This window comes from Coregonus lavaretus (genome assembly GCF_964263955.1).
Source record: "Coregonus lavaretus genome assembly, chromosome: 39".
Lineage (NCBI taxonomy): Eukaryota > Metazoa > Chordata > Actinopteri > Salmoniformes > Salmonidae > Coregonus > Coregonus lavaretus.
The window spans coordinates 10303554-10327895 of NC_140026.1; the positions used below are offsets into that span (position 1 = coordinate 10303554).

Here is a 24342-nt window from a genome sequence, read left to right on the forward strand (position 1 = left end):
TGACAGACATGTTAACCGGCCATTACAGTTGTCCACATACGACCCTCACACTGTTGCGTCGAGGGAAATGGACACCTACAGTGAGGCAAAAAAGTATTTGATCCCCTGCTGATTTTGTACGTTTGCCCACTGACAAAGACATGATCAGTCTATAATTTTAATGGTAGGTTTATTTCCAGAAAAACGCATGTCAAAAATGTTATAAATTGATTAGCATTTTAATGAGGGAAGTAAGTATTTGACCCCTCTGCAAAACATGATTTAGCCTTGTTGGCAATCACAGAGGTCAGACGTTTCTTGTAGTTGGCCACCAGGTTTGCACACATCTCAGGAGGGATTTTGTTCCACTCCTCTTTGCAGATCTTCTCCAAGTCATTAAGGTTTCGAGGCTGACGTTTGGCAACTCGAACCTTCAACTCCCTCCACAGATTTTCTATGGGATTAAGGTCTGGAGACTGGCTAGGCCACTCCAGGACCTTAATGTGCTTCTTCTTGAGCCACTCCTTTGTTGCCTTGGCCATGTGTTTTGGGTCATTGTCATGCTGGAATACCCATCCACGACCCATTTTCAATGCTCTGGCTGATGGAAGGAGGTTCTCACCCAAGATTTGACGGTACATGGCCCCATCCATCGTCCCTTTGATGCAGTGAAGTTGTCCTGTCCCCTTAGCAGAAAAACACCCCCAAAGCATAATGTTTCCACATCCATGTTTGACGGTGGGGATGGTGTTCTTGGGGTCATAGGCAGCATTCCTCCTCCTCCAAACACGGCGAGTTGAGTTGATGCCAAAGAGCTCTATGTTGGTCTCATCTGACCACAACACTTTCACCCAGTTCTCCTCTGAATCATTCAGATGTTCATTAGCAAACTTCAGACGCCCCTGTATATGTGCTTTCTTGAGCAGGGGGACCTTGCGGGCGCTGCAGGATTTCATTCCTTCACGGCGTAGTGTGTTACCAATTGTTTTCTTGGTGACTATGGTCCCAGCTGCCTTGAGATCATTGACAAGAGCCTCCCGTGTAGTTCTGGGCTGATTCCTCACCGTTCTCATGATCATTGCAACTCCACGAGGTGAGATCTTGCATGGAGCCCCAGGCCGAGGGAGATTGACAGGTCTTTTGTGTTTCTTCCTTTTGCGAATAATCGCACCAACTGTTGTCACCTTCTCACCAAGCTGCTTGGCGATGGTCTTGTAGCCCATTCCAGCCTTGTGTAGGTCTACAATCTTGTCCCTGACATCCTTGGAGAGCTCTTTGGTCTTGGCCATGGTGGAGAGTTTGGAATCTGATTGATTGATTGCTTCTGTGGACAAGTGTCTTTTATACAGGTAACAAGCTGAGATTAGGAGCACTCCCTTTAAGAGTGTGCTCCTAATCTCAGCTCGTTACCTGTATAAAATACACCTGGGAACCAGAAATCTTTCTGATTGAGAGGGTGTCAAATACTTATTTCCCTCATTAAAATGCAAATCAATTTATAACATTTTTGACATGTGTTTTTCTGTATTTTTGTTGTTGTTATTCTGTCTCTCACTGTTCAAATAAACCTACCATTAAAATTATAGACTGATCATTTCTTTGTCAGTGGGCAAACGTACAAAATCAGCAGGGGATCAAATACTTTTTTCCCTCACTGTACTTATTTTCACAGACACAGGCAATACGAAAGCTTTATCAGTTATTCTTCGTTTACTATGGGTGAGAGAGTTCTGGGCTAGGGTATATCCGAATAGACTCTCACATTGCATGGCGGACACTGTTACTGCAGCATTTCGGCTGGCCGGCCAGCCTTTGGCTTTTTTTCTGTGGTGGTGCATTCTACTGGAGGAGTAACTGCCTTACCTGGACGATTGGCTGGTCTGTGCCCCATCCAGAGAATAGGCCACAACGGACACGAGGACCCTCTTGAACCACATGATAGTTCTGGGCCTCACCCTGAAGGAGTAGAAGACTCACCTGAACCCTCACAGAAGTGAGTGATTTACCTCCATAGACTCTCATGAGGGCACTTCTCCCTCCAGGTGAGAGTAATTATCCTACCTCAATCGTTTCCGGCTTGGATGAGCCGTGTCGATGTCGGTGCCAACAGAGACTCGGCCTACTGATGGTGGCCCAGCAGAACCATCTCAGTCCACTCCAGCGATGGTTCAACTCCCACAGCCGGCACTCAAATCAACACAGACTCCATCAACTGTTGGTGATGAGTGCGTGTTTGATGGCTCTATCGAAGTGGCTATCCCGCTCCTTTCTGTTAAAGGGGGTGAGCCTGATCAGAGTCCACCGCAGAGAGCTGGTGTGCACCAGCAGCCACTGAAGCACTCCCTGGAGCTATTTTGTAAATGACATCGCCGAAGTCAAGGATCGGTAGGATAGTCAGTTTTACGAGGGCATGTTTGGCAGCATGAGTGAAGGAGGCTTTGTTGCGAAATAGGAAGCCAATTCTAGATTTAACATTGGATTGGAGATGCTTCATGTGAGTCTGGAAGGAGAGTTTACAGTCTAACCAGACACCTAGTTATTTGTAGTTGTCCACATACTCTAGGTCAGACCCGTCGAGAGTAGTGATTCTAGTCGGGTGGGCGGGTGCCAGCAGCGTTCGATTGAAGAGCATGCATTTAGTTTTACTAGTGTTTAAGAGCAGTTGGAGGCTACGGAAGGAGTGTTGTATGGCATTGAAGCTCGTTTGGAGGTTTGTTAACACAGTGTCCAATGAAGGGCCAGATGTATACAAAATGGTGTCGTCTGCGTAGAGGTGGATCTGAGAGTCACCAGCAGCAAGAGCGACATCATTGATATACATGGAGAAAAGAGTCTGCCCAAGAATTGAACACTGTGGCACCCCCATAGAAACTGCCATAGGTCCAGACAACAGGCCCTCCGATTTGACACATTGAACTCTATCTGAGAAGTAGTTGGTGAACCAGGCGAGGCAGTCATTTGAGAAACCAAGGCTATTTAGTCTGCCAATAAGAATGCGGTGGTTGACAGAGTCGAAAGCCTTAGCCAGGTCGATGAAGACGGCTGCACAGTACTGTCTATTATCGATCACGGTTATAATATCGTTTAGGACCTTGAGCGTGGCTGAGGTGCACCCATGACCAGCTCGGAAACCGGATTGCATAGCGGAGAAGGTACGGTGTGATTCGAAATGGTCTGTGATCTGTTTGTTAACTTGGCTTTCAAAAACTTTTGAAAGGCAGGGCAGGATGGATATAGGTCTGTAACAGTTTGGATCTAGAGTGTCACCCCCTTTGAAGAGGGGGATGACCGTGGTAGCTTTCCAATCTCTGGGGATCTCAGACGTTACAAAAGTTACTAATGCTGCTCATTCATGTTGATTTTATCTTGTATGGAGTAATGATAAACAGTTGACTCCTGATGAATAATTGATTCTCCCAGATCATCCTATACTAATGTTAACCACTGTTTATCTACATGTAGTCATCGTTTTCCTTTCCTACTGGTCTGTAGGCTGCCTTGCACAGTAAACTCCCATCCAGCTGGCGGCGCTGTTGGGGTTCGTCACCAACTACTAGAACAAAGGATGTCTTAAGATTCCTTCACTAGAACACGGAAGTAGGATTGGTAACGAGTAAAAAAAATATGTTCCTTGTGTGGCGTAAAGAAAGACTTACTGACTAAGCTAAATAGGCTACCCAACTCTAATTTGACAGAAAATGTCTAAACTACAGTTGTTGCGTGTGTTTTTAAATGAGCGTTTAACGGCGGCTGCTGTGGAGATTTTCGGGGCAGTTGAGAAAACGGTAGTGGAGTACCAGGAGGAGAATGATCAGCTACGGAGAATGCTGCGTTTGAGGTTGACACCAGACATACAACTATGTCGAATTGGTTCGTATGTAGAGACTGATAGCTAGCTATAGTTCCACTTTATTGATGAACTGTTAACTGATCACCACTTTATGATAGCCACATTAGGAGCTAATTAGCATTTCATTTTTGGGGGATGAATAGAAGTGAATATATTGATAAATGTCACCTTGTCCTAGAGAGATTTACACAGTTATCAAAAGTTCACGCCAGGGTAAGCCTACATGAAACACAGTCCTTATTTTAAGTCATTGTAAAATCCCTTATGGGAAAAATGAATGGTGGAAAAACGATTAGAACCATTTCCCTGTTTGACCGTTAGGTTTTGTGGGTATTATGACTCATACTGTGGTAATTTGGTATTTTATTAGGATTCCCAAAGCAGCAGCTACTCTTCCTGGGTTCCACACAAAACATGAAACATGACATAATACAGAACAGTAATAGACAAGAACAGCTCAAGGACAGAACTACATAAATGTTTTTAAAAAGGCACACGTAGCCTACATATCAGTACAGTCGTGATCAAAAGTTTTGAGAATGACACAAATATTAATTTTCACAAAGTCTGCTGCCTCAGTTTTTATGATGGCAATTTGCATATACTCCAGAATGTTATGAAGTGTGATCAGATGAATTGCATTTAATTGCAAAGTGCCTCTTTGCCATGAAAATGAACTTAATCCCCCAAAAAGATTTCCACTGCATTTCAGCCTTGCCACAAAAGGACCAGCTGACATCATGTCAGTGGTTCTCTCATTAACACAGGTGAGAGTGTTGATGAGGACAAGGCTGGAGATCACCCTGTCATGCTGATTGAGTTAGAATAACAGACTGGAAGCTTTAAAAGGAGGGTGGTGCTTGAAATCATTGTTAACCATGGTTACCTGCAAGGAAACACGTGCCGTCATCATTGCTTTGCACAAAAAGGGCTTCACAGGCAAGGATATTGCTGCTAGTAAGATTGCACCTAAATCAATAATTTATCGGATCATCAAGAACTTCAAGGAGAGAGGTTCAATTGTTGTGAAGAAGGCTTCAGGGCACACAAGAAGTCCAGCAAGCGCCAGGACCGTCTCCTAAAGACATTTTTACATTTACATTTTAGTCATTTAGCAGACGCTCTTATCCAGAGCGACTTACAGGAGCAATTAGGGTTAAGTGCCTTGCTCAAGGGCACATTAACGTCATTTAGCAGACGCTCTTAGCCAGAGCGACTCACAAATTGGTACGTTCACCCTATAGCCAGTGGGATAACCACTTTACAATTGGGGGGGGGGGGGGGGGGGTTAGAAGGAACACTTTATCCTATCCCAGGTATTCCTTAAAGAGGTGGGGTTTCAAATGTCTCCGGAAGGTGGTGAGTGACTCCGCTGTCCTGGCGTCGTGAGGGAGCTTGTTCCACCATTGGGGTGCCAGAGCAGCGAACAGTTTTGACTGGGCTGAGCGGGAGCTATGCTTCCGCAGAGGAAGGGGAGCCAGCAGGCCAGAGGTGGATGAACGCAATGCCCTCGTTTGGGTGTAGGGACTGATCAGAGCCTGAAGGTACAGAGGTGCCGTTCCCCTCACTGCTCCATAGGCAAGCACCATGGTCTTGTAGCGGATGCGAGCTTCAACTGGAAGCCAGTGGAGTGTGCGGAGGAGGGGGGTGACGTGAGAGAACTTGGGAAGGTTGAACACCAGACGGGCTGCGGCATTCTGGATGAGTTGTAGGGGTTTAATGGCACAGGCAGGGAGGCCAGCCAACAGCGAGTTGCAGTAGTCCAGACGGGAGATGACAAGTGCCTGGATTAGGACCTGTGCCGCTTCCTGTGTAAGGCAGGGTCGTACTCTCCGAATGTTGTAGAGCATGAACCTGCAGGAGCGGGTCACCGCCTTGATGTTGGCGGAGAACGACAGGGTGTTGTCCAGGGTCACGCCTAGGCTCTTCGCACTCTGGGAGGAGGACACAGCGGAGTTGTCAACCGTGATGGCGAGATCATGGAACGGGCAGTCCTTCCCCGGGAGGAAGAGCAGCTCCGTCTTGCCAGGGTTCAGCTTGAGGTGGTGATCCGTCATCCATACTGATATGTCTGCCAGACATGCAGAGATGCGATTCGCCACCTGGTTATCAGAAGGGGGAAAGGAGAAGATTAGTTGTGTATCGTCAGCGTAGCAATGATAGGAAAGGCCATGTGAGGATATGACAGAGCCAAGTGACTTGGTGTATAGGGAGAAAAGGAGAGGGCCTAGAACTGAGCCCTGGGGGACACCAGTGGTGAGAGCACGTGGTGCGGAGACAGCTTCTCGCCACGCCACTTGGTAGGAGCGACCGGTCAGGTAGGACGCAATCCAGGAGTGAGCCGCGCCGGAGATGCCCAGCTCGGAGAGGGTGGAGAGGAGGATCTGATGGTTCACAGTATCAAAGGCAGCAGACAGGTCTAGAAGGACAAGAGCAGAGGAGAGAGAGTTAGCTTTAGCAGTGCGGAGAGTCTCCGTGACACAGAGAAGAGCAGTCTCAGTTGAATGACCAGTCCTGAAACCTGATTGGTTTGGATCAAGAAGGTCATTCTGAGAGAGATAGCAAGAGAGTTGGCTAAAGACGGCACGCTCAATAGTTTTGGAAAGAAAAGAAAGAAGGGATACTGGTCTGTAGTTGTTGACATCAGTGGGGTCGAGTGTTGGTTTTTTGAGAAGGGGAGCAACTCTCGCTCTCTTGAAGACGGAAGGGACATGGCCAGCGGTCAAGGATGAGTTGATCAGCGAGGTGAGGTAGGGGAGAAGGTCACCGGAGATGGTCTGGAGAAGGGAGGAGGGGATGGGGTCAAGCGGGCAGGTTGTTGGGCGGCCTGCAGTCACAAGTCGCAGGATTTTATCTGGAGAGAGAGGGGAGAAAGAAGTCAAAGCATAGGGTAGGGCAGTGTGAGCAGGACCAGCAGTGTCATTAGACTTAACAAACGAGGATCGGATGTCATCAACCTTCTTTTCAAAGTGGTTGACGAAGTCATCCACAGAGAGAGAGAGAGGAGGGGAGGATTCAGGAGGGAGGAAAATGTGGCAAAGAGCTTCCTAGGGTTAGAGGCAGATGCTTGGAATTTAGAGTGGTAGAAGGTGGCCTTAGCAGCAGAAACAGATGAAGAAAATGTAGAGAGGAGGGAGTGAAAAGATGCCAGGTCGGCAGGGAGTTTAGTTTTCTTCCATTTCCGCTCCGCTGCCCGGAGCTCTGTTCTGTGAGCTCGCAATGAGTCATCAAGCCACGGAGCTGGAGGGGAGGACCGAGCCGGCCGGGAGGATAGGGGACACAGAGAGTCAAAGGATGCAGAAAGGGAGGAGAGGAGGGTTGAGGAGGCAGAATCAGGAGATTGGAGGGAGAAGGATTGAGCAGAGGGAAGAGATGATAGGATGGAAGAGGAGAGAGTAGTGGGAGAGAGAGAGCGAAGGTTGCGGCGGCGCATTACCATCTGTGTAGGGGCAGAGTGAGTAGTGTGGGAGGAGAGCGAGAGAGAAAAGGAAACAAAGTAGTGGTCGGAGACATGGAGGGGAGTTGCAGTGAGATTAGTAGAGGAGCAGCATCTAGTGAAGATGAGGTCAAGCGTATTGCCTGCCTTGTGAGTAGGGGGGGACGGTGAGAGGGTGAGGTCAAAAGAGGAGAGGAGTGGAAAGAAGGAGGCAGAGAGAAATGAGTCAAATGTGGACATAGGGAGGTTGAAATCCCCCAAAACTGTGAGGGGTGAGCCATCCTCAGGGAAGGAACTTATCAAGGCGTCAAGCTCATTGATGAACTCTCCAAGGGAACCTGGAGGGCGATAGATGACAAGGATATTAAGCTTAAATGGGCTAGTGACTGTGACAGCATGGAATTCAAATGAGGAGATAGACAGATGGGTTAGGGGAAAAATTGAGAATGTCCACTTGGGAGAGATGAGGATTCCTGTACCACCACCCCTCTGACCAGATGCTCTCGGGGTATGCGAGAACACATGGTCAGACGAGGAGAGAGCAGTAGGAGTAGCAGTGTTTTCAGTGGTGATCCATGTTTCCGTCAGCGCCAGGAAGTCGAGGGACTGGAGGTTGGCATAGGCTGGGATGAAGTCAGCTTTGTTGGCAGCAGAACGGCAGTTCCAGAGGCTGCCTGCGACCTGGAACTCCACGTGGGTGGTGCGTGCAGGGACCACCAGGTTAGAGAGGCAGCAGCCACGCGGTGTGGTGCGTTTGTGTAGCCTGTGCAGAGAGGAGAGAACAGGGATAGGCAGAGGCATAGTTGACAGGCTGTAGCAAATGGCTACAAAAATGCAGAGGAGATCGGAATGAAATGAGCTAAGCATCTGGGAGCGGAGAGAGCAGGGCCTCCCTCACCAAAAACTTCTACCTCAGAAACTAAAATTGTTTCACTGAACCACCCGAACAAAAACTCTCCCAACTTCCGCCTTTAGAAATCAGAATTGTTGTGAACCACAGCGGTTCAATGTTTAAAGGAATAGACTCAACCCACTTTATTCAGCTAGCCAACTATGACACCATAGCTAACTAGCAAGCTAGCATCCAATAACAATAACACACCGTTTAGCACCAACACTTGGTCACAACAAACCACCAATAGTGTGATAACACACTAAACAGATCATTCGTGTCTGTGTCAAGTTCCTTTCATGACGCAGCAATGATTAGACGTTGGCTAGCTAGGACAAGTATATTGTATTTAGCTACTACCGTACAGTTAGCTGGTCGTGTTGGGTAGCTAGCAATGGCCACTGTGTTGACTTTGTTTGAAGAACGGCTAGCTAGCTAGCTTCGTGCTACACCCGGCACACAATGGCTATTGTGTTGACTCTGACTCTGTTCAAAAAAACAAAACAAAACAAAAAAAAAAAAAAACGGCTAGGTAGCTCGCTTCGTGCTACAGCCGGCACTGCCAAGACGCAGTAACTACACACAACAACCCACGATGCCTAGCTATGACGCCGTAGCTAACTTGCAAGCTAGCATCCATTAACACACAATTTAGCATCAATACTTGGTTACAACAAACTGCCAAGAGTGTGTTAGCACACTAAACAGATAATTCAAGTCCGTGTCTAGTTCCTTTCATAACGCATAACGCAGCAAAAAATTAAACATTGGCTAGCACTACATTAACATTGGAACCAGCTCTCCAGCGTTGCTAATCGTTACCAGTAGCTACCCGCTAGCTAGCTAGCCTCGTGCTTCGATACTAACCTACAATTACCTACGGAAACCTACAATAACAACAATACAACCTATAATAAATACAATACCTAACTACGGCTAACTACCTACCTACGATCTAATACATGGTTAAGCAAAAATTAAACGTTGGCTAGCACTACATTAACATTGGAACCAGCTCTCTAGCGTTGCTAATCGTTACCAGTAGCTACCCGCTAGCTAGCTAGCCTCGTGCTTCGATACTAACCTACAGTTACCTACGGAAACCTACAATAACAACAATACTAACCTATAATAAATACAATACCTAACTACGGCTAACTACCTACCTACGATCTAATACATGGTTAAGCAAAAAATTAAACGTTGGCTAGCACTACATTAACATTGGAACCAGCTCTCCAGCGTTGCTAATCGTTACCAGTAGCTACCCGCTAGCTAGCTAGCCTCGTGCTTCGATACTAACCTACAGTTACCTACGGAAACCTACAATAACAACAATACTAACCTATAATAAATACAATACCTAACTACAGCTAACTACCTACCTACGATCTAATACATGGTTAAGCTTTACTCAACACCATATGAGAAGCTTACCTCCTGCTTACCTCCAGCTAGATTCAACTGCGGGATCGGGGCACCACAAGTGCAGAGCTTGCTCAGGAATGGCAGCAGGCAGGTGTGAGTGCATCCGGAAAAAAGCTTGTCCGGAGAAGACAAGGTGAGTGCTACCATCAGTCCTGTATCATGCCAACAGTAAAGCATCCTGAGACCATTCATGTGTGGGGTTGCTTCTCAGCCAAGGGAGTGGGCTCACTCACAATTCTGCCTAAGAACACAGCCATGAATAAAGAATGGTACCAACACATCCTCCGAGAGCAACTTCTCCCAACCATCCAAGAACAGTTTGGTGACGAACAATGCCCTTTCCAGCATGATGGAGCACCTTGCCATAAGGCAAAAGTGATAACTAAGTGGCTCGGGGAACAAAACATCGACATTTTGGGTCCATGGCCAGGAAACTCCCCATTGAGAACTTGTGGTCAATCCCCAAGAGGCGGGTGGACAAACAAAAACCCACAAATTCTGACAAACTCCAAGCATTGATTATGTAAGAATGGGCTGCCATCAGTCAGGATGTGGCCCAGAAGTTAATTGACAGCATGCCAGGGCGGATTGCAGAGGTCTTGAAAAAGAAGGGTCAACACTGCAAATATTGACTCTTTGCATAAACTTAATGTAATTGTCAATAAAAGCCTTTGACACTTATGGAATGCTTGTAATTATACTTCAGTATACCATAGTAACATCTGACCAAAATATCTAAAAACACTGAAGCAGCAAACTTTGTGAAGACCAATACTTGTGTCATTCTCAACTTTTGACCACGACTGTACATACACACAACATATCTAAGTCAAATAGGGGAGAGGCGTTGTGCCGTGAGGTGTTGCTTTATCCGTTTTATTTAAACCAGGTTTGCTGTTTATTTGAGCTGTATGAGATGGAACAGAGTTCCATGCAACAATGGCTCTATATAATACTGGACGCTTTCTGGAATTAGTTCTGGATTTGGGGACTGTGGTAACATCTGCTCCCCCTCTCCTTCCCTCCAGACTCCCTGCAGCTCTCTGTCTCTGAAGAGGAGGTTCCCCCTGAGCAGCAGCACAGTGAGCAGAAGTGGAGCCCCAGTCTGGGGCAGGAGGACCCAGAGCCCACACAGATTAAAGAGGAACAGGAGGAACTCAGGACCAGTCAGGAGGAAGAGCTGCTTCGAGGGCTGGAGGCTGATATCATAGAGTTCAAATGTACTCCTTCCTGTGTTAAAAGTGAATGTGTTCTGGAGGACCCGCTTCAAGAAGCCATACTAGCTGAACACCCAACTCTCAGTCGACTGAAAATGTCTAAACTACAGTTGTTTCGAGAGTTTTTAAATGAGTGTTTAACGGTGTTTGCTGCTGTGGAGATTTCTGGGGCATTTGCGAAAACAGTAGCGGAGTACCAGGAGGAGAATGATCGACTACGGAGACTGCTGCGGATCTCACCGGAGATAAAACTATGTAGAATAGGTTTGTATGTAGATCTTCTGATAGCTTCATACAGTAATACTCAATTAAGATGTTTTTATTTACTTTTACTGTACATGGATAAAGACGTGTCTGTGTCACGAAAACCAGGAAGTTATTTGAATGTTAAGAAACAGGAAAAAAAAGAAACAGATTCAAATTTCTTTATTGGCTTTCAGTCATTCAACCTTCATCAGAGCAAATCTCTACAAACAGTGGGACAGATAAGGCCACTAACGCTGCGTTTATTCAGAATTTTTCAAACCAGATTTTTTTTTTTTGTGTGCTGATCTGATTGGTCAAATGACCAATTAATGGGAAAAAGATCAGACTTGGGCAGCCTTAGCAAGCCAGAGATAATTACACACACCTGTTGTAATCTAAAGTAAACCAAAGGGCCACTAGATGTCATATCAGAGAGAACAGTACATATAGACAGGGGTGCACATAACTTTTTCAGTGAGTTACTCAGGTGAGTACCAGCAGATGGTGTCTGGTACTCATCCCATATGTAGCGTGGTCTTAATAAGTGCAGTCTTCCTCACTGTCCTCTTCAGTGTCGCCCCCACTGTCCTCTGCTTCAGCTTCCTGCATGGTAGATGATGAAGATGCTGCAGATGCACCTCCCTGTCCTTGGTTGAGCCTCCGATTAGCTGTCTAGCAGCAGGCTTTGGGTCAAATGTCTCTGTGGTCTGCTTTGACAGGTGAATGTGCATCAGGGCTGAGAGACGAGCATGTGACAGACGAGATCTGTACTTGGTTTTTATTATGTTGAGATGTGAGAATCCCCTCTCCCAAGCTGCACTGCTTAAAGGCAGTGTAAGAGACAGCTTAACCACCTTGTTGATTTTGGAGTAAGCATCTGGGTTACTTGTATTTACTATTTGGACCAAGTCATACACAGAAGAGGCTCCCAGGCGTTTTCCTGCCTGCTTTAAGCGCATCCATTCTGTCACAGTGGTATCTTTGTCAAGTTGCAAGGTGGCCTCATATTTCTTGAGAATGCTGCAAACTGTTGTGTTTCCAAAACTGTGGAGGTCTTGCATTTACTGAGGCCATGTTGAAGGATCAAATAGTAAGAAATGATCACATGACTTGAGGGAGTCATATCTGATTTCAAACTCTTCAATTAACCCCCTGAGTAAGTGTGTCTTGTCTCTGTCAGCATCAGCATTGGAAACAGTGTGTGCCCTGTGGCTTTCACCATCAAGCAGAAGTGTGAACTGTCCAATGGCCACCATGAGTTCAATGGTCAGCTTTTCCTTCTGAAACCTAATGGATGTGGTCTTCAAAATGTTGCAAATGTCAAGCATGTTTGACAGAAAGCACTGAAAACGCTCTGTGCAGATATGCTGCAAGTCACTGTTATCACTCGTAACCAGTTGCATTTTAATGGCTGGCAATAGTCTTGATATTTTTAACAGTGTTCCATGCCTCCATGCAGACCATCTGATATTATGAAACTTACCCAGTTTCACAAAGGAGATCCCATTTTCTTCACATAGCTTATTCAGTGCAGCAGTTATCTTTGCTCCACCTTTTTGTAAATAAAACTGCAGCAGCTTGACCACAGGGCGATTAAATGCCTCACAGTAAGGAACGTTGCGATCAGCTGATTTCGCGCAATTCTCCAGTGTGTGTGCGGTGCACAGAATGTGCACAAGGGAGTCTCCAACTGCAGCAAGTTGCCAGAGTTTTGGCACAACGCCGTTGTAGATTGACAGCAGCCCCGTCTGTGCACACAGCGACCAACTTTGTTGTCCAGTCATCCAAGCCTGTGTCCTGGAAAAGTCTCACAAGTCCGTCTGTTATGGCCTGCGCGGTTCGGTCAGCACCCAATTAAATCAGTCCAATAAAGTCCAAAGTAAACTCTCCGTTGCTGGACACAGACACAATGTAAATGATTTCCTGCTCAGTTTTTGTGATGTCCTCAGATCCATCAAAAAGCAGCCCCCAAAATTCAGCAGACTGCAACTTGGCTCGTAACTCCCCGATGATGGTGTGAGCGATGCTCTGCATGATCTGTGTGCCCCCTTCACCTGAATGATATGCACCTCCGACATTTACTCCTAGCCGCTTCAGTAAAGGAACATCCTCAGAATAGGAAGACATGGGACGTGCGTGTTTAGCTTTATGGAAGGCGAGGAGATAAATATTAAACAGAGCTTGCCGCTGTTCTTCATTCAGCTTGTCTCGCCATCTGGCAAGTGGGCGACTGGACATTTCTTCTCGGCTAGCTTAGCAATGGCTTGCGCCACATTCGTGTGCTCCTTGCTCTTTTCATGTTTGTCAAATAAAGGATGGTTGAAATTCTTTGAGCCTTTATAAAATGCACCCGTTTTGTCTGCTAGATGTGGATTTGAGCGGCAAATCTTGCACCACATTTCAGTGCGCTCATCGTTAGCTTCAAGCCACTGCACATCTTGGAGCCACTTTTCCGAAAAAAGTATTTTCTTCGGCTCTGGCTCCAGTTGGCGTTTCTTTGTAGGTGGCGAAACGCCAAAGAAGCTGCATAATGTCTGTTGCTTTTTGGACATCCCTGACAGTAGTTGACAAGCAACATGTCATGTGTAAGGTTAGATGAGAAGATCGGTCAAGTACGCAAAGGCGCGTAGTAACACAAGTTGCATTACGCTTTCCTGATTTTTGTCGCGCTTGCGTACCTGCGTACCAGTTATGTGCACCCCTGCATATAGATGTAATTCTACTAGAACAAGACACATGTACAAATAAAAAATGAGGTGTTTGTACAAGGAACCTATACTCTCCAACAGAGAGCAATACAAACTATCAGACTAAAATGAAAGGTCAACACATATATAACACTACAGTGCATTCGGAAAGTATTCAGACCGCTTGACTTATTCCACATTTTGTTTACGTTACAGCCTTATTCAAAAATTTATAAAATTGTTTTTTTCCCTCATCAATCTACACACAATACCCCATAATGACAAAGGAAAACCCGTTTAGATATTTTTGCAAAGTTATGAAAAACTGAAATAATTTTTCAGACCCTTTACTCAGTACTTTGTTGAAGCACCTTTGGCAGCGATTACAGCCTCGAGTCTTCTTGGGTATGACGCTACAAGCTTGGCACACCTGTATTTGGGGAGTTTCTCCCATTTTTCTCTGCAGATCCTCTCAAGCTCTGTCAGGTTGGGTGGGGAGCATCGCTGCACAGCTATTTTCTGGTCTCTGCAGAGATGTTAGATTGGGTTCAAGTCCGGGCTCTGGCTGGGCCACTCAAGGACATTCAGAGACTTGTCCCGAAGCCATTCCTGCGTTGTCTTGGCTGTGTGCTTAGGGTCGTTGTCCTGTTGGAAGGTGAACCTTCGCCCCAGTCTGAGGTCCTGAGTGCTCTGGAGCAGGTTTTCATCAAGGATCTCTCTGTACTTCAAATCAAATGTAATTGGTTACCTACACATATTTAGGAAATGTTATTGTGTGTGTAGCGAAATGCTTGTATTCCTTGGTCCAACAGTGCAGTAGTATCTAACAATTCACAACAATACACAAATCTAAAAAGTAAAATAATGGAATTAAGAAATATATAAATATTAGGATGAGCAGTGTCGGAGTGGCATTGACTAAAATACAGTAGAATGCAGTATGTTACAGTTTTCATTATTAAAGTGATGTTAAGAGAATTTCTATCTCTAATTCAACCTAAGCTTGAATCATTACCAGGGGTTGTAAGGCTCTGGTTTTAATCATAAATGATTCAAGGTCCACAACCAGCAAGAATGATCTGTATTTTTATTCATGGAGAGCTCTGGCGCCAAAACCCATACACTCCTGTTTTATACCTCTTGACACACAAAGGCACTTTGCTCCGCCCACCTTTAGGAGGCTTTCCTAAACAGTTTCCACTTTTCTCCTTCACCCTGGAATGTTTAGTCCCGCCCCCCTCTGTTAGTGGGTTGATAATTCTAACACAGTTTACACATTTATACTGTATTTGGGGTGAAATCCTTTAGTCATTATTCTTAAAATACAAATTAATCTAACAAGTGACCAGTGATTCCATGTCTATGTATATAGGGCAGCAGCCTCTAAGGTGCAGGGTTGAGTAACCGGGTGGTAGCCGGCTAGTGATGGCTATTTAACAGTCTGATGGCCTTGAGATAGAAACTGTTTTTCCAGTCTCTCGGTCCCAGCTTTGATGCACCTGTAGTGACCTCGCCTTCTGAACAGGCTGTGGCTCAGGTGGTTGATGTCCTTGATGATCCTTTTGGCCTTCCTGTAACATCGGGTGCTGTAGATGTCCTGGAGGCCAGGCAGTGTGCCCCCGGTGATACGTTGTGCAGACCGCACCACCCTCTGGAGAGCCCTGCGGTTGTGGGCGGTGCAGTTGCCGTACCAGGCGGTTATACAGCCTGTCAGGATGCTCTCAATTGTGCATCTGTAAAAGTTTCTGAGGGTCTTAGGGGCCAAGCCGAAATTCCTTCAACCTCCTGAGGCTGTTGCGCCTTCTTCACCACCCTGTCTGTGTGGGTGGACCATTTCAGATTGTCAGTGATGTGTACGCCGAGGAACTTGAAGCCGTCTCGTCATTTTTGGTGATCTACCTACTACTGTTGTGTCGTCTGCAAACTTGATGATTGAGTTGGAGGCCTAAAATGTATTCATCCCCCTTGGCGTTTTTCCTATTTTGTTGCATTACAACCTGTAATTTTAATGGATTTTTATTTGGATTTCATGTACACAAAATAGTCCAAATTGGTGAGGTAAAATGAAAAAAATAACTTGTTTCAAAAAATTCTAATAAATAAATAACAGAAAAGTGGTGTGTGCATATGTATTCACCCCCTTTGCTATGAAGCCCCTAAATAAGATCTGGTGCAACCAATTACCTTCAGAAGTCACATAATTAGTTAAATAAAGTCAACATGTGTACAATCTAAGTGTCACATGATCTGCCACATGATCTCAGTATATATACACCTGTTCTGAAAGGCCCCAGAGTCTGCAACACCACTAAGCAAGGGACACCACTAAGCAAGTGGCACCATGAAGACCAAGGAGCTGTCCAAACAGGTCAGGTACAAAGTTGTGGAGAAGTACAGATCTGGGTTGGGTTATAAAAAAATATCCGAAACTTTGAACATCCCACCGAGCACCATTAAATCCATTATAAATAAAATTGAAAGAATATGGTACCACAACAAACCTGCCAAGAGAGGGCCGCCCACCAAAACTCACAGACCAGGCAAGGAGGGCATTAATCAGAGGCAACAAAGAGAGCAAAGATAACCCTGAAGGAGCTGCAAAGCTCCACAGCAGAGATTGGAGTATCTGTCCATAGGACCACTTTAAGCTGTACACTCCACAGAGCTGGGCTTTACGGACGAGTGGCCAGAAAAAAGCCATTGCTTAAAGAAAAAAATAAGCAAACACGTTTGGTGTTCGCCAAAAGGCATGTGGGAGACTCCCCAAACATATGGAAGAAGGTACTCTGGTCAGATGAGACTAAAATTGAGCTTTTTGGCCATCAATGAAACGCTATGTCTGGCACAAACCCAACACCTCTCATCAACCCGAGAACACCATCATGCCGATGAAAAACATCCCCACAGCATGATGCTGCCACCACCATGCTTCACTGTGGGGATGTTTTTCATCGGCATGGACTGGGAAACTGGTCAGAATTGAAGGAATGATGGATGGCGCTAAATACAGGGAAATTCTTGAGGGAAACCTGTTTTCAGTCTTCCAGAGATTTGAGACTGGGACGGAGGTTCACCTTCCAGCAGGACAATGACACTAAGCATACTGCTAATGCAGCACTTGAGTGGTTTAAGGGGAAACATTTAAATGTCTTGGAATTGCCTAGTCAAAGCCCAGACATCAATCCAATTGAGAATCTGTGGTATGACTTAAATATTGCTGTACACCAGCAGAACCTATCCAACTTGAAGGAGCTGGAACAGTTTTGCCTTGAAGAATGGGCAAAAATCCCAGTGGCTAGATGTGCCAAGCTTATAGAGACATACCCCAAGAGACTTGCAGCTGTAATTGCTGCAAAAGGTGGTTCTACAAAGTATTGACTTTGGGGGGGGTGAATAGTTATGCACACTCAAGTTCTTGTTTGTTTCACACAAAAAAATATTTTGCATCTTCAAAGTGGTAGGCTTGTTGTGTAAATCAAATGATACAAACCCCCCAAAAATCAATTTTAATTCCAGGTGTTAAGGGGGGTGAATACTTTCAAAAGCCACTGTATCCAGCAGAGTTGTCTCCTCCTCTTGGTGCCACTTCCACCTGGAATTGAAGAGAAGACACACTGTGAGAGCACCGGACAAAGTGACAAGCAACAAGATCATTTTCGTCCTTGCTACATCTCTGTTTCAAGCATCTGGATGTCTGGCGCACGTACAGTGAGGCAAAAAAGTATTTGATCCCCTGCTGATTTTGTACGTTTGCCCACTGACAAAGAAATGATCAGTCTATAATTTTAATGGTAGGTTTATTTGAACAGTGAGAGACAGAATAACAATAAAAAAATCCAGAAAAACGCATGTCAAAAATGTTATAAATTGATTTGCATTTTAATGAGGGAAATAAGTATTTGACCCCTCTGCAAAACATTACTTAGTACTTGGTGGCAAAACCCTTGTTGGCAATCACAGAGGTCAGACGTTTCTTGTAGTTGGCCACCAGGTTTGCTCACATCTCAGGAGGGATTTTGTCCCTCTCCTCTTTGTAGATCTTCTCGAAATCATTAAGGTTTCGAGGCTGACGTTTGGCAACTCAAACCTTCAGCTCCCTCCACATATTTTCTATGGGATTAAGGTCTGGAGCCTGGCTAGGCCACTCCAGGACCTTAATGTGGTTCTTCTTGAGCCACTCCTTTGTTGCCTTGGCCGTGTGTTTTGGGTCATTGTCATGCTGGAATACCCATTCACGACCCATTTTCAATGCCCTGGCTGAGGGAAGGAGGTTCTCACCCAGGATTTGACGGTACATGGCCCTGTCCATCGTCCCTTTGATGCGGTGAAGTTGTCCTGTCCCCTTAGCAGAAAAACATCCCCAAAGCATAATGTTTCCACCTCCATGTTTGACGGTGGGGATGGTGTTCTTGGGGTCATAGGCAGCATTCCTCTTCATCCAAACACGGTGAGTTGAGTTGATGCCAAAGAGCTCGATTTTGGTCTCATCTGACCACAACACTTTCACCCAGTTCTCCTCTGAATCATTCAGATGTTCATTGGCAAACTTCAGACGGGCATGTATATGTGCTTTCTTGAGCAGGGGGACTTTGCGGGCGCTGCAGGATTTCAGTCCTTCACGGCGTAGTGTGTTACCAATTGTTTTCTTGGTGACTGTGGTCCCAGCTGCCTTGAGATCATTGACAAGATCCTCCCGTGTAGTTATGGGTGGATTCCTCACCATTCTCATGATCATTGCAACTCCACGAGGTGAGATCTTGCATGGAGCCCCAGGCCGAGGGAGATTGACAGTTCTTTTGTGTATCTTCCATTTGCGAATAATCGCACCAACTGTTGTCACCTTCTCACCAAGCTGCTTGGCGATGGTCTTGTAGCCCATTCCAGCCTTGTGTAGGTCTACAATCTTGTCCCTGACATCCTTGGAGAGCTCTTTGGTCTTGGCCATGGTGGAGAGTTTGGAATCTGATTGATTGCTTCTTTGGACATATGTCTTTTATACAGGTAACAAGCTGAGATTAGGAGCACTCCCTTTAAGAGTGTGCTCCTAATCTCAGCTCGTTACCTGTATAAAAGACACCTGGGAGCCAGAAATCTTTCTGATTGAGAGGGGGTTAAATACTTATTTCCCTCATTAAAATGCAAATCAATTTATAACATTTTTGACATGCGTTTTTCTGGATTTTTGTTGTTGTTATTCTGTCTCTCACTGTTCAAATAAACCTTCCATTCAAATTATAGACTGATCATGTCTTTGTCAGTGGGCAAACGTACAAAATCAGCAGGGGATCAAATTCTTTTTTCCCTCACTGTACATGTTGTCACAAACACAGCGTAGGATGTAAATCACATGTCATGTGACCACGCCTTTAACACTATCTTTTTTCCAGACCTAGGGTGTCGGAACTCTGAGGTTTTATATAGCTAGGTAACCTCTGTATCAAGGCTGTATAGCTAGGTAACCTCTGGATCAAGGCTGTATAGCTAGGTAACCTCTGGATCAAGGCTGTATAGCTAGGTAACCTCTGGATCAAGGCTGTATAGCTAGGTAACCTCTGGATCAAGGCTGTATAGCTAGGTAACCTCTGTATCAAGGCTGTATAGCTAGGTAACCTCTGGATCAAGGCTGTATAGCTAGGTAACCTCTGGATCAAGGCTGTATAGCTAGGTAACCTCTGGATCAAGGCTGTATAGCTAGGTAACCTCTGGATCAAGGCTGTATAGCTAGGTAACCTCTGGATCAAGGCTGTATAGCTAGGTAACCTCTGTATCAAGGCTGTATAGCTAGGTAACCTCTGGATCAAGGCTGTATAGCTAGGTAACCTCTGGATCAAGGCTGTATAGCTAGGTAACCTCTGGATCAAGGCTGTATAGCTAGGTAACCTCTGGATCAAGGCTGTATAGCTAGGTAACCTCTGGATCAAGGCTGTATAGCTAGGTAACCTCTGGATCAAGGCTGTATAGCTAGGTAACCTCTGCTCCTCTCCTTCCCTCCAGACTCCCTGCAGCTCTCTCTCTCTGTCTCTGAAGAGGAGGTTCCCCCTGAGCAGCAGCACTGTGAGCAGGAGTGGAGCCCCAGTCTGGGGCAGGAGGACCCAGAGCCCACACAGATTAAAGAGGAACAGGAGGAACTCAGGACCAGTCAGGAGGAAGAGCAGCTTCAAGGGCTCTTTGATACCAAAGACTCTATATTCACTCCTTCCTGTGTGAAAAGTGAATGTGATCAGGAGGACCCACTTCAGTCCTTGACTCTTCCCCAAACCCAGACTGTGGAGAACAGAGAGAGTGACTCTAAACCAGTGGATCTCAAACCTTTTGGCACTCTGACCCACCTAAAGGGTCTGGACATTCCCTGTGACCCTCCAGATAATCAGAACAATGCCTCCAGCCACAGCTCAGCCGTAAGCAGCGACCCAGTAGGACTTGACAGCAGTCCACTATTGGATCCCAGCCTAACATTGGATCGAAACTCACCAATGGGGGAACACGGTTTCAAACCCAGCACCAAGTCTAGAAATACTCACTGCTGCTGTGACTGTGGTGAAACGTTTGCCCTGAAAGATGACCTGCAGAGGCATGTGACTCTCACCAAGAAGAGACCCAGTGAATGCCGCTTCTGCAAAAAACGCTACAACTCCACCTGTAAACTGAAGGCCCATGTCAGACTCTGTCAAGGTGGGAAACCCTGCACCTGCCCTGTTTGTGGAAAGACCTTCAAACACAAAGGAGATTTGTCCAGGCACATGATGATTCACACAGGAGAGTTTCACACAAGAGAGAAACGATTTAGCTGTGGTGACTGTGGGAGAAGCTTCCATCAGAAAGGGGACCTACGGAGGCATATACTGACTCACACAGGAGAGAAATTATTTAGTTGTGGTGACTGTGGCAAAAGCTTTAGTCTCAAGAACGTCCTAACTGATCATATGCGGATTCACACAGGAGAGAAACCATTTAGTTGTGGTGACTGTGGGAAAAGCTTTAATCAGAAGGGGTACCTAACCCTGCACAAACTGACTCACACAGGAGAGAAATCATTTTGCTGTGGTGACTGCGGGAAAAGCTTCTATCGGAAGGGGCACCTAACCATGCACAAACTGACTCACACAGGAGATAAACCATTTAGCTGTGGTGACTGCGGGAAAAGCTTCAATCGGAAGGCGGACCTAAGGAGGCACAAACTGATTCACACAGGAGATAAACAACATGGCTGCTCAGTCTGTGGTAAAAGATTCACTCAGAAGACTAATCTGTTGAGGCATGTGGATAAAGTCCACAAAGAAAGGAAACAGGACAGAAACTGAAAGAGGAAAGAACATTAGGACAAAGAGATTGTCTGTCAGGTAACTGTAAGGCACCAAAATAGGAAAAATGCCAAGATATGCCACTCTAAGTGCCGATACGATATGTATTGAATCACCAGGGACCTCACAAAACCATATCATCATACTTAGGTGCCGATACGATATGTATTGCTATACGATAAACAGTGGGGAAAAAAAGTATTTAGTCAGCCACCAATTGTGCAAGTTCTCCCACATAAAAAGATGAGAGAGGCCTGTAATTTTCATCATAGGTGACAAATGGAGAAAAAAAATTCCAGAAAATCACATTGTAGGATTTTTAATGAATTTATTTGCAAATTATGGTGGAAAATAAGTATTTGGTCACCTACAAACAAGCAAGATTTCTGGCTCTCACAGACCTGTAACTTCTTCTTTAAGAGGCTCCTCTGTCCTCCACTCGTTACCTGTATTAATGGCACCTGTTTGAACTTGTTATCAGTATAAAAGACACCTGTCCACAACCTCAAACAGTCACACTCCAAACTCCACTATGGCCAAGACCAAAGAGCTGTCAAAGGACACCAGAAACAAAATTGTAGACCTGCACCAGGCTGGGAAGACTAAATCTGCAATAGGTAAGCAGCTTGGTTTGAAGAAATCAACTGTGGGAGCAATTATTAGGAAATGGAAGACATACAAGACCACTGATAATCTCCCTCGATCTGGGGCTCCACGCAAGATCTCACCCCGTGGGGTCAAAATGGTCACAAGAACGGTGAGCAAAAATCCCAGAACCACATGAGGGGACCTAGTGAATGACCTGTAGAGAGCTGGGACCAAAGTAACAAAGCCTACCATCAGTAACACACTACGCCGCCAGGGACTCAAATCCTGCAGTGCCAGACGTGTCCCCCTGCTTAAGCCAGTACATGTCCAGGCCCGTCTGAAGTTTGCTAGAGTGCATTTGGATGATCCAGAAGAGGATTGGGAGAATGTCATATGGTCAGATGAAACCAAAATATAACTTTTTGGTAAAAACTCAACTCGTCGTGTTTGGAGGACAAAGAATGCTGAGTTGCATCCAAAGAACACCATACCTACTGTGAAGCATGGGGGTGGAAACATCATGCTTTGGGGCTGTTTTTCTGCAAAGGGACCAGGACGACTGATCCGTGTAAAGGAAAGAATGAATGGGGCCATGTATCGTGAGATTTTGAGTGAAAACCTCCTTCCATCAGCAAGGGCATTGAAGATGAAACGTGGCTGGGTCTTTCAGCATGACAATGATCCCAAACACACCGCCCGGGCAACGAAGGAGTGGCTTCGTAAGAAGCATTTCAAGGTCCTGGAGTGGCCTAGCCAGTCTCCAGATCTCAACCCCATAGAAAATCTTTGGAGGGAGTTGAAAGTCTGTGTTGCCCAGCGACAGCCCCAAACATCACTGCTCTAGAGGAGATCTGCATGGAGGAATGGGACAAAATACCAGCAACAGTGTGTGAAAACCTTGTGAAGACTTACAGAAACGTTTGACCTGTGTCATTGCCAGCAAAGGGTATATAACAAAGTATTGAGAAACTTTTGTTATTGACCAAATACTTATTTTCCACCATAATTTGCAAATAAATTCATTAAAAATCCTACAATGTGATTTTCTGGAGAAAAAAAATCTTATTTTGTCTGTCATAGTTGACGTGTACCTATGATGAAAATTACAGGCCTCTCTCATCTTTTTAAGTGGGAGAACTTGCACAATTGGTGGCTGACTAAATACTTTTTTCCCCCACTGTAAATGTTTCATGTGTTTCAGTCTGACATGTAAATGTTTCATGTGTTTCATTCTGACATTTCATTCTGACATGTAAATGTGTAATGTGTTTCATTCTGACATTTCATTCTGACATGTAAATGTTTCATGTGTTTCATTCTGACATTTCATTCTGACATGTAAATGTTTCATGTGTTTCAGTCTGACATTTCATTCTGACATGTAAATGTTTCATGTGTTTCATTCTGACATTTCATTCTGACATGTAAATGTTTCATGTGTTTCAGTCTGACATTTCATTCTGACATGTAAATGTTTATTGTGTTTCATTCTGACATTTCATTCTGACATGTAAATGTTTATTGTGTTTCATTCTGACATTTCATTCTGACATGTAAATGTTTCATGTGTTTCATTCTGACATTTCATTTTGACATGTAAATGTTTCATGTGTTTCAGTCTGACATTTCATTCTGACATGTAAATGTGTAATGTGTTTCATTCTGACATTTCATTCTGACATGTAAATGTTTCATGTGTTTCAGTCTGACATTTCATTCTGACATGTAAATGTGTAATGTGTTTCAGTCTGACATTTCATTCTGACATGTAAATGTTTATTGTGTTTCATTCTGACATTTCATTCTGACATGTAAATGTTTATTGTGTTTCATTCTGACATTTCATTCTGACATGTAAATGTTTCATGTGTTTCATTCTGACATTTCATTTTGACATGTAAATGTTTCATGTGTTTCAGTCTGACATTTCATTCTGACATGTAAATGTGTAATGTGTTTCATTCTGACATTTCATTCTGACATGTAAATGTTTAATGTGTTTCATTCTGACATTTCATTCTGACATGTAAATGTGTAATGTGTTTCAGTCTGACATTTCATTCTGACATGTAAATGTGAAATGTGATTCAGTCTGACATTTCATTCTGACATGTAAATGTTTAATGTGTTTCAGTCTGACATTTCATTCTGACATGTAAATGTGTAATGTGTTTCAGTCTGACATTTCATTCTGACATGTAAATGTGAAATGTGATTCAGTCTGACATTTCATTCTGACATGTAAATGTTTAATGTGTTTCAGTCTGACATTTCATTCTGACATGTAAATGTTTAATGTGTTTCAGTCTGACATTTCATTCTGACATGTAAATGTTTAATGTGTTTCAGTCTGACATTTCATTCTGACATGTAAATGTGTAATGTGTTTCATTCTGACATTTCATTCTGACATGTAAATGTTTCATGTGTTTCAGTCTGACATTTCATTCTGACATGTAAATGTTTATTGTGTTTCATTCTGACATTTCATTCTGACATGTAAATGTTTATTGTGTTTCATTCTGACATTTCATTCTGACATGTAAATGTTTCATGTGTTTCATTCTGACATTTCATTCTGACATGTAAATGTTTAATGTGTTTCATTCTGACATTTCATTCTGACATGTAAATGTGTAATGTGTTTCAGTCTGACATTTCATTCTGACATGTAAATGTGAAATGTGTTTCAGTCTGACATTTCATTCTGACATGTAA

At 44.6% G+C, this 24342-nt stretch overlaps 1 protein-coding gene across 1 annotated transcript; it reads left to right on the forward strand.

The window, feature by feature from the left end:
• Positions 1 to 3572: 3572 nt before the first annotated feature.
• Positions 3573 to 21194, forward strand: LOC311112756 (uncharacterized protein). Its single transcript, XM_084155892.1, has 3 exons — positions 3573 to 3849; positions 10614 to 11066; positions 19730 to 21194. The coding sequence occupies exons 1-3, from the start codon at positions 3678 to 3680 to the stop codon at positions 21034 to 21036; spliced, it is 1932 nt and encodes a 643-aa protein (XP_084012018.1). The 5' UTR covers positions 3573 to 3677; the 3' UTR covers positions 21037 to 21194.
• Positions 21195 to 24342: the final 3148 nt, after the last annotated feature.

Excerpts from the sequence above, each read along its gene's own strand:
- LOC311112756 (XM_084155892.1), top strand. The coding sequence starts at position 3,678 with ATGTCTAAACTACAGTTGTTGCGTGTGTTTTTAAATGAGCGTTTAACG. Across the intron at positions 3,850-10,613 it reads CATACAACTATGTCGAATTG|ACTCCCTGCAGCTCTCTGTC; the intron begins GTTCGTATGTAG and ends CCTTCCCTCCAG. Across the intron at positions 11,067-19,729 it reads GATAAAACTATGTAGAATAG|ACTCCCTGCAGCTCTCTCTC; the intron begins GTTTGTATGTAG and ends CCTTCCCTCCAG.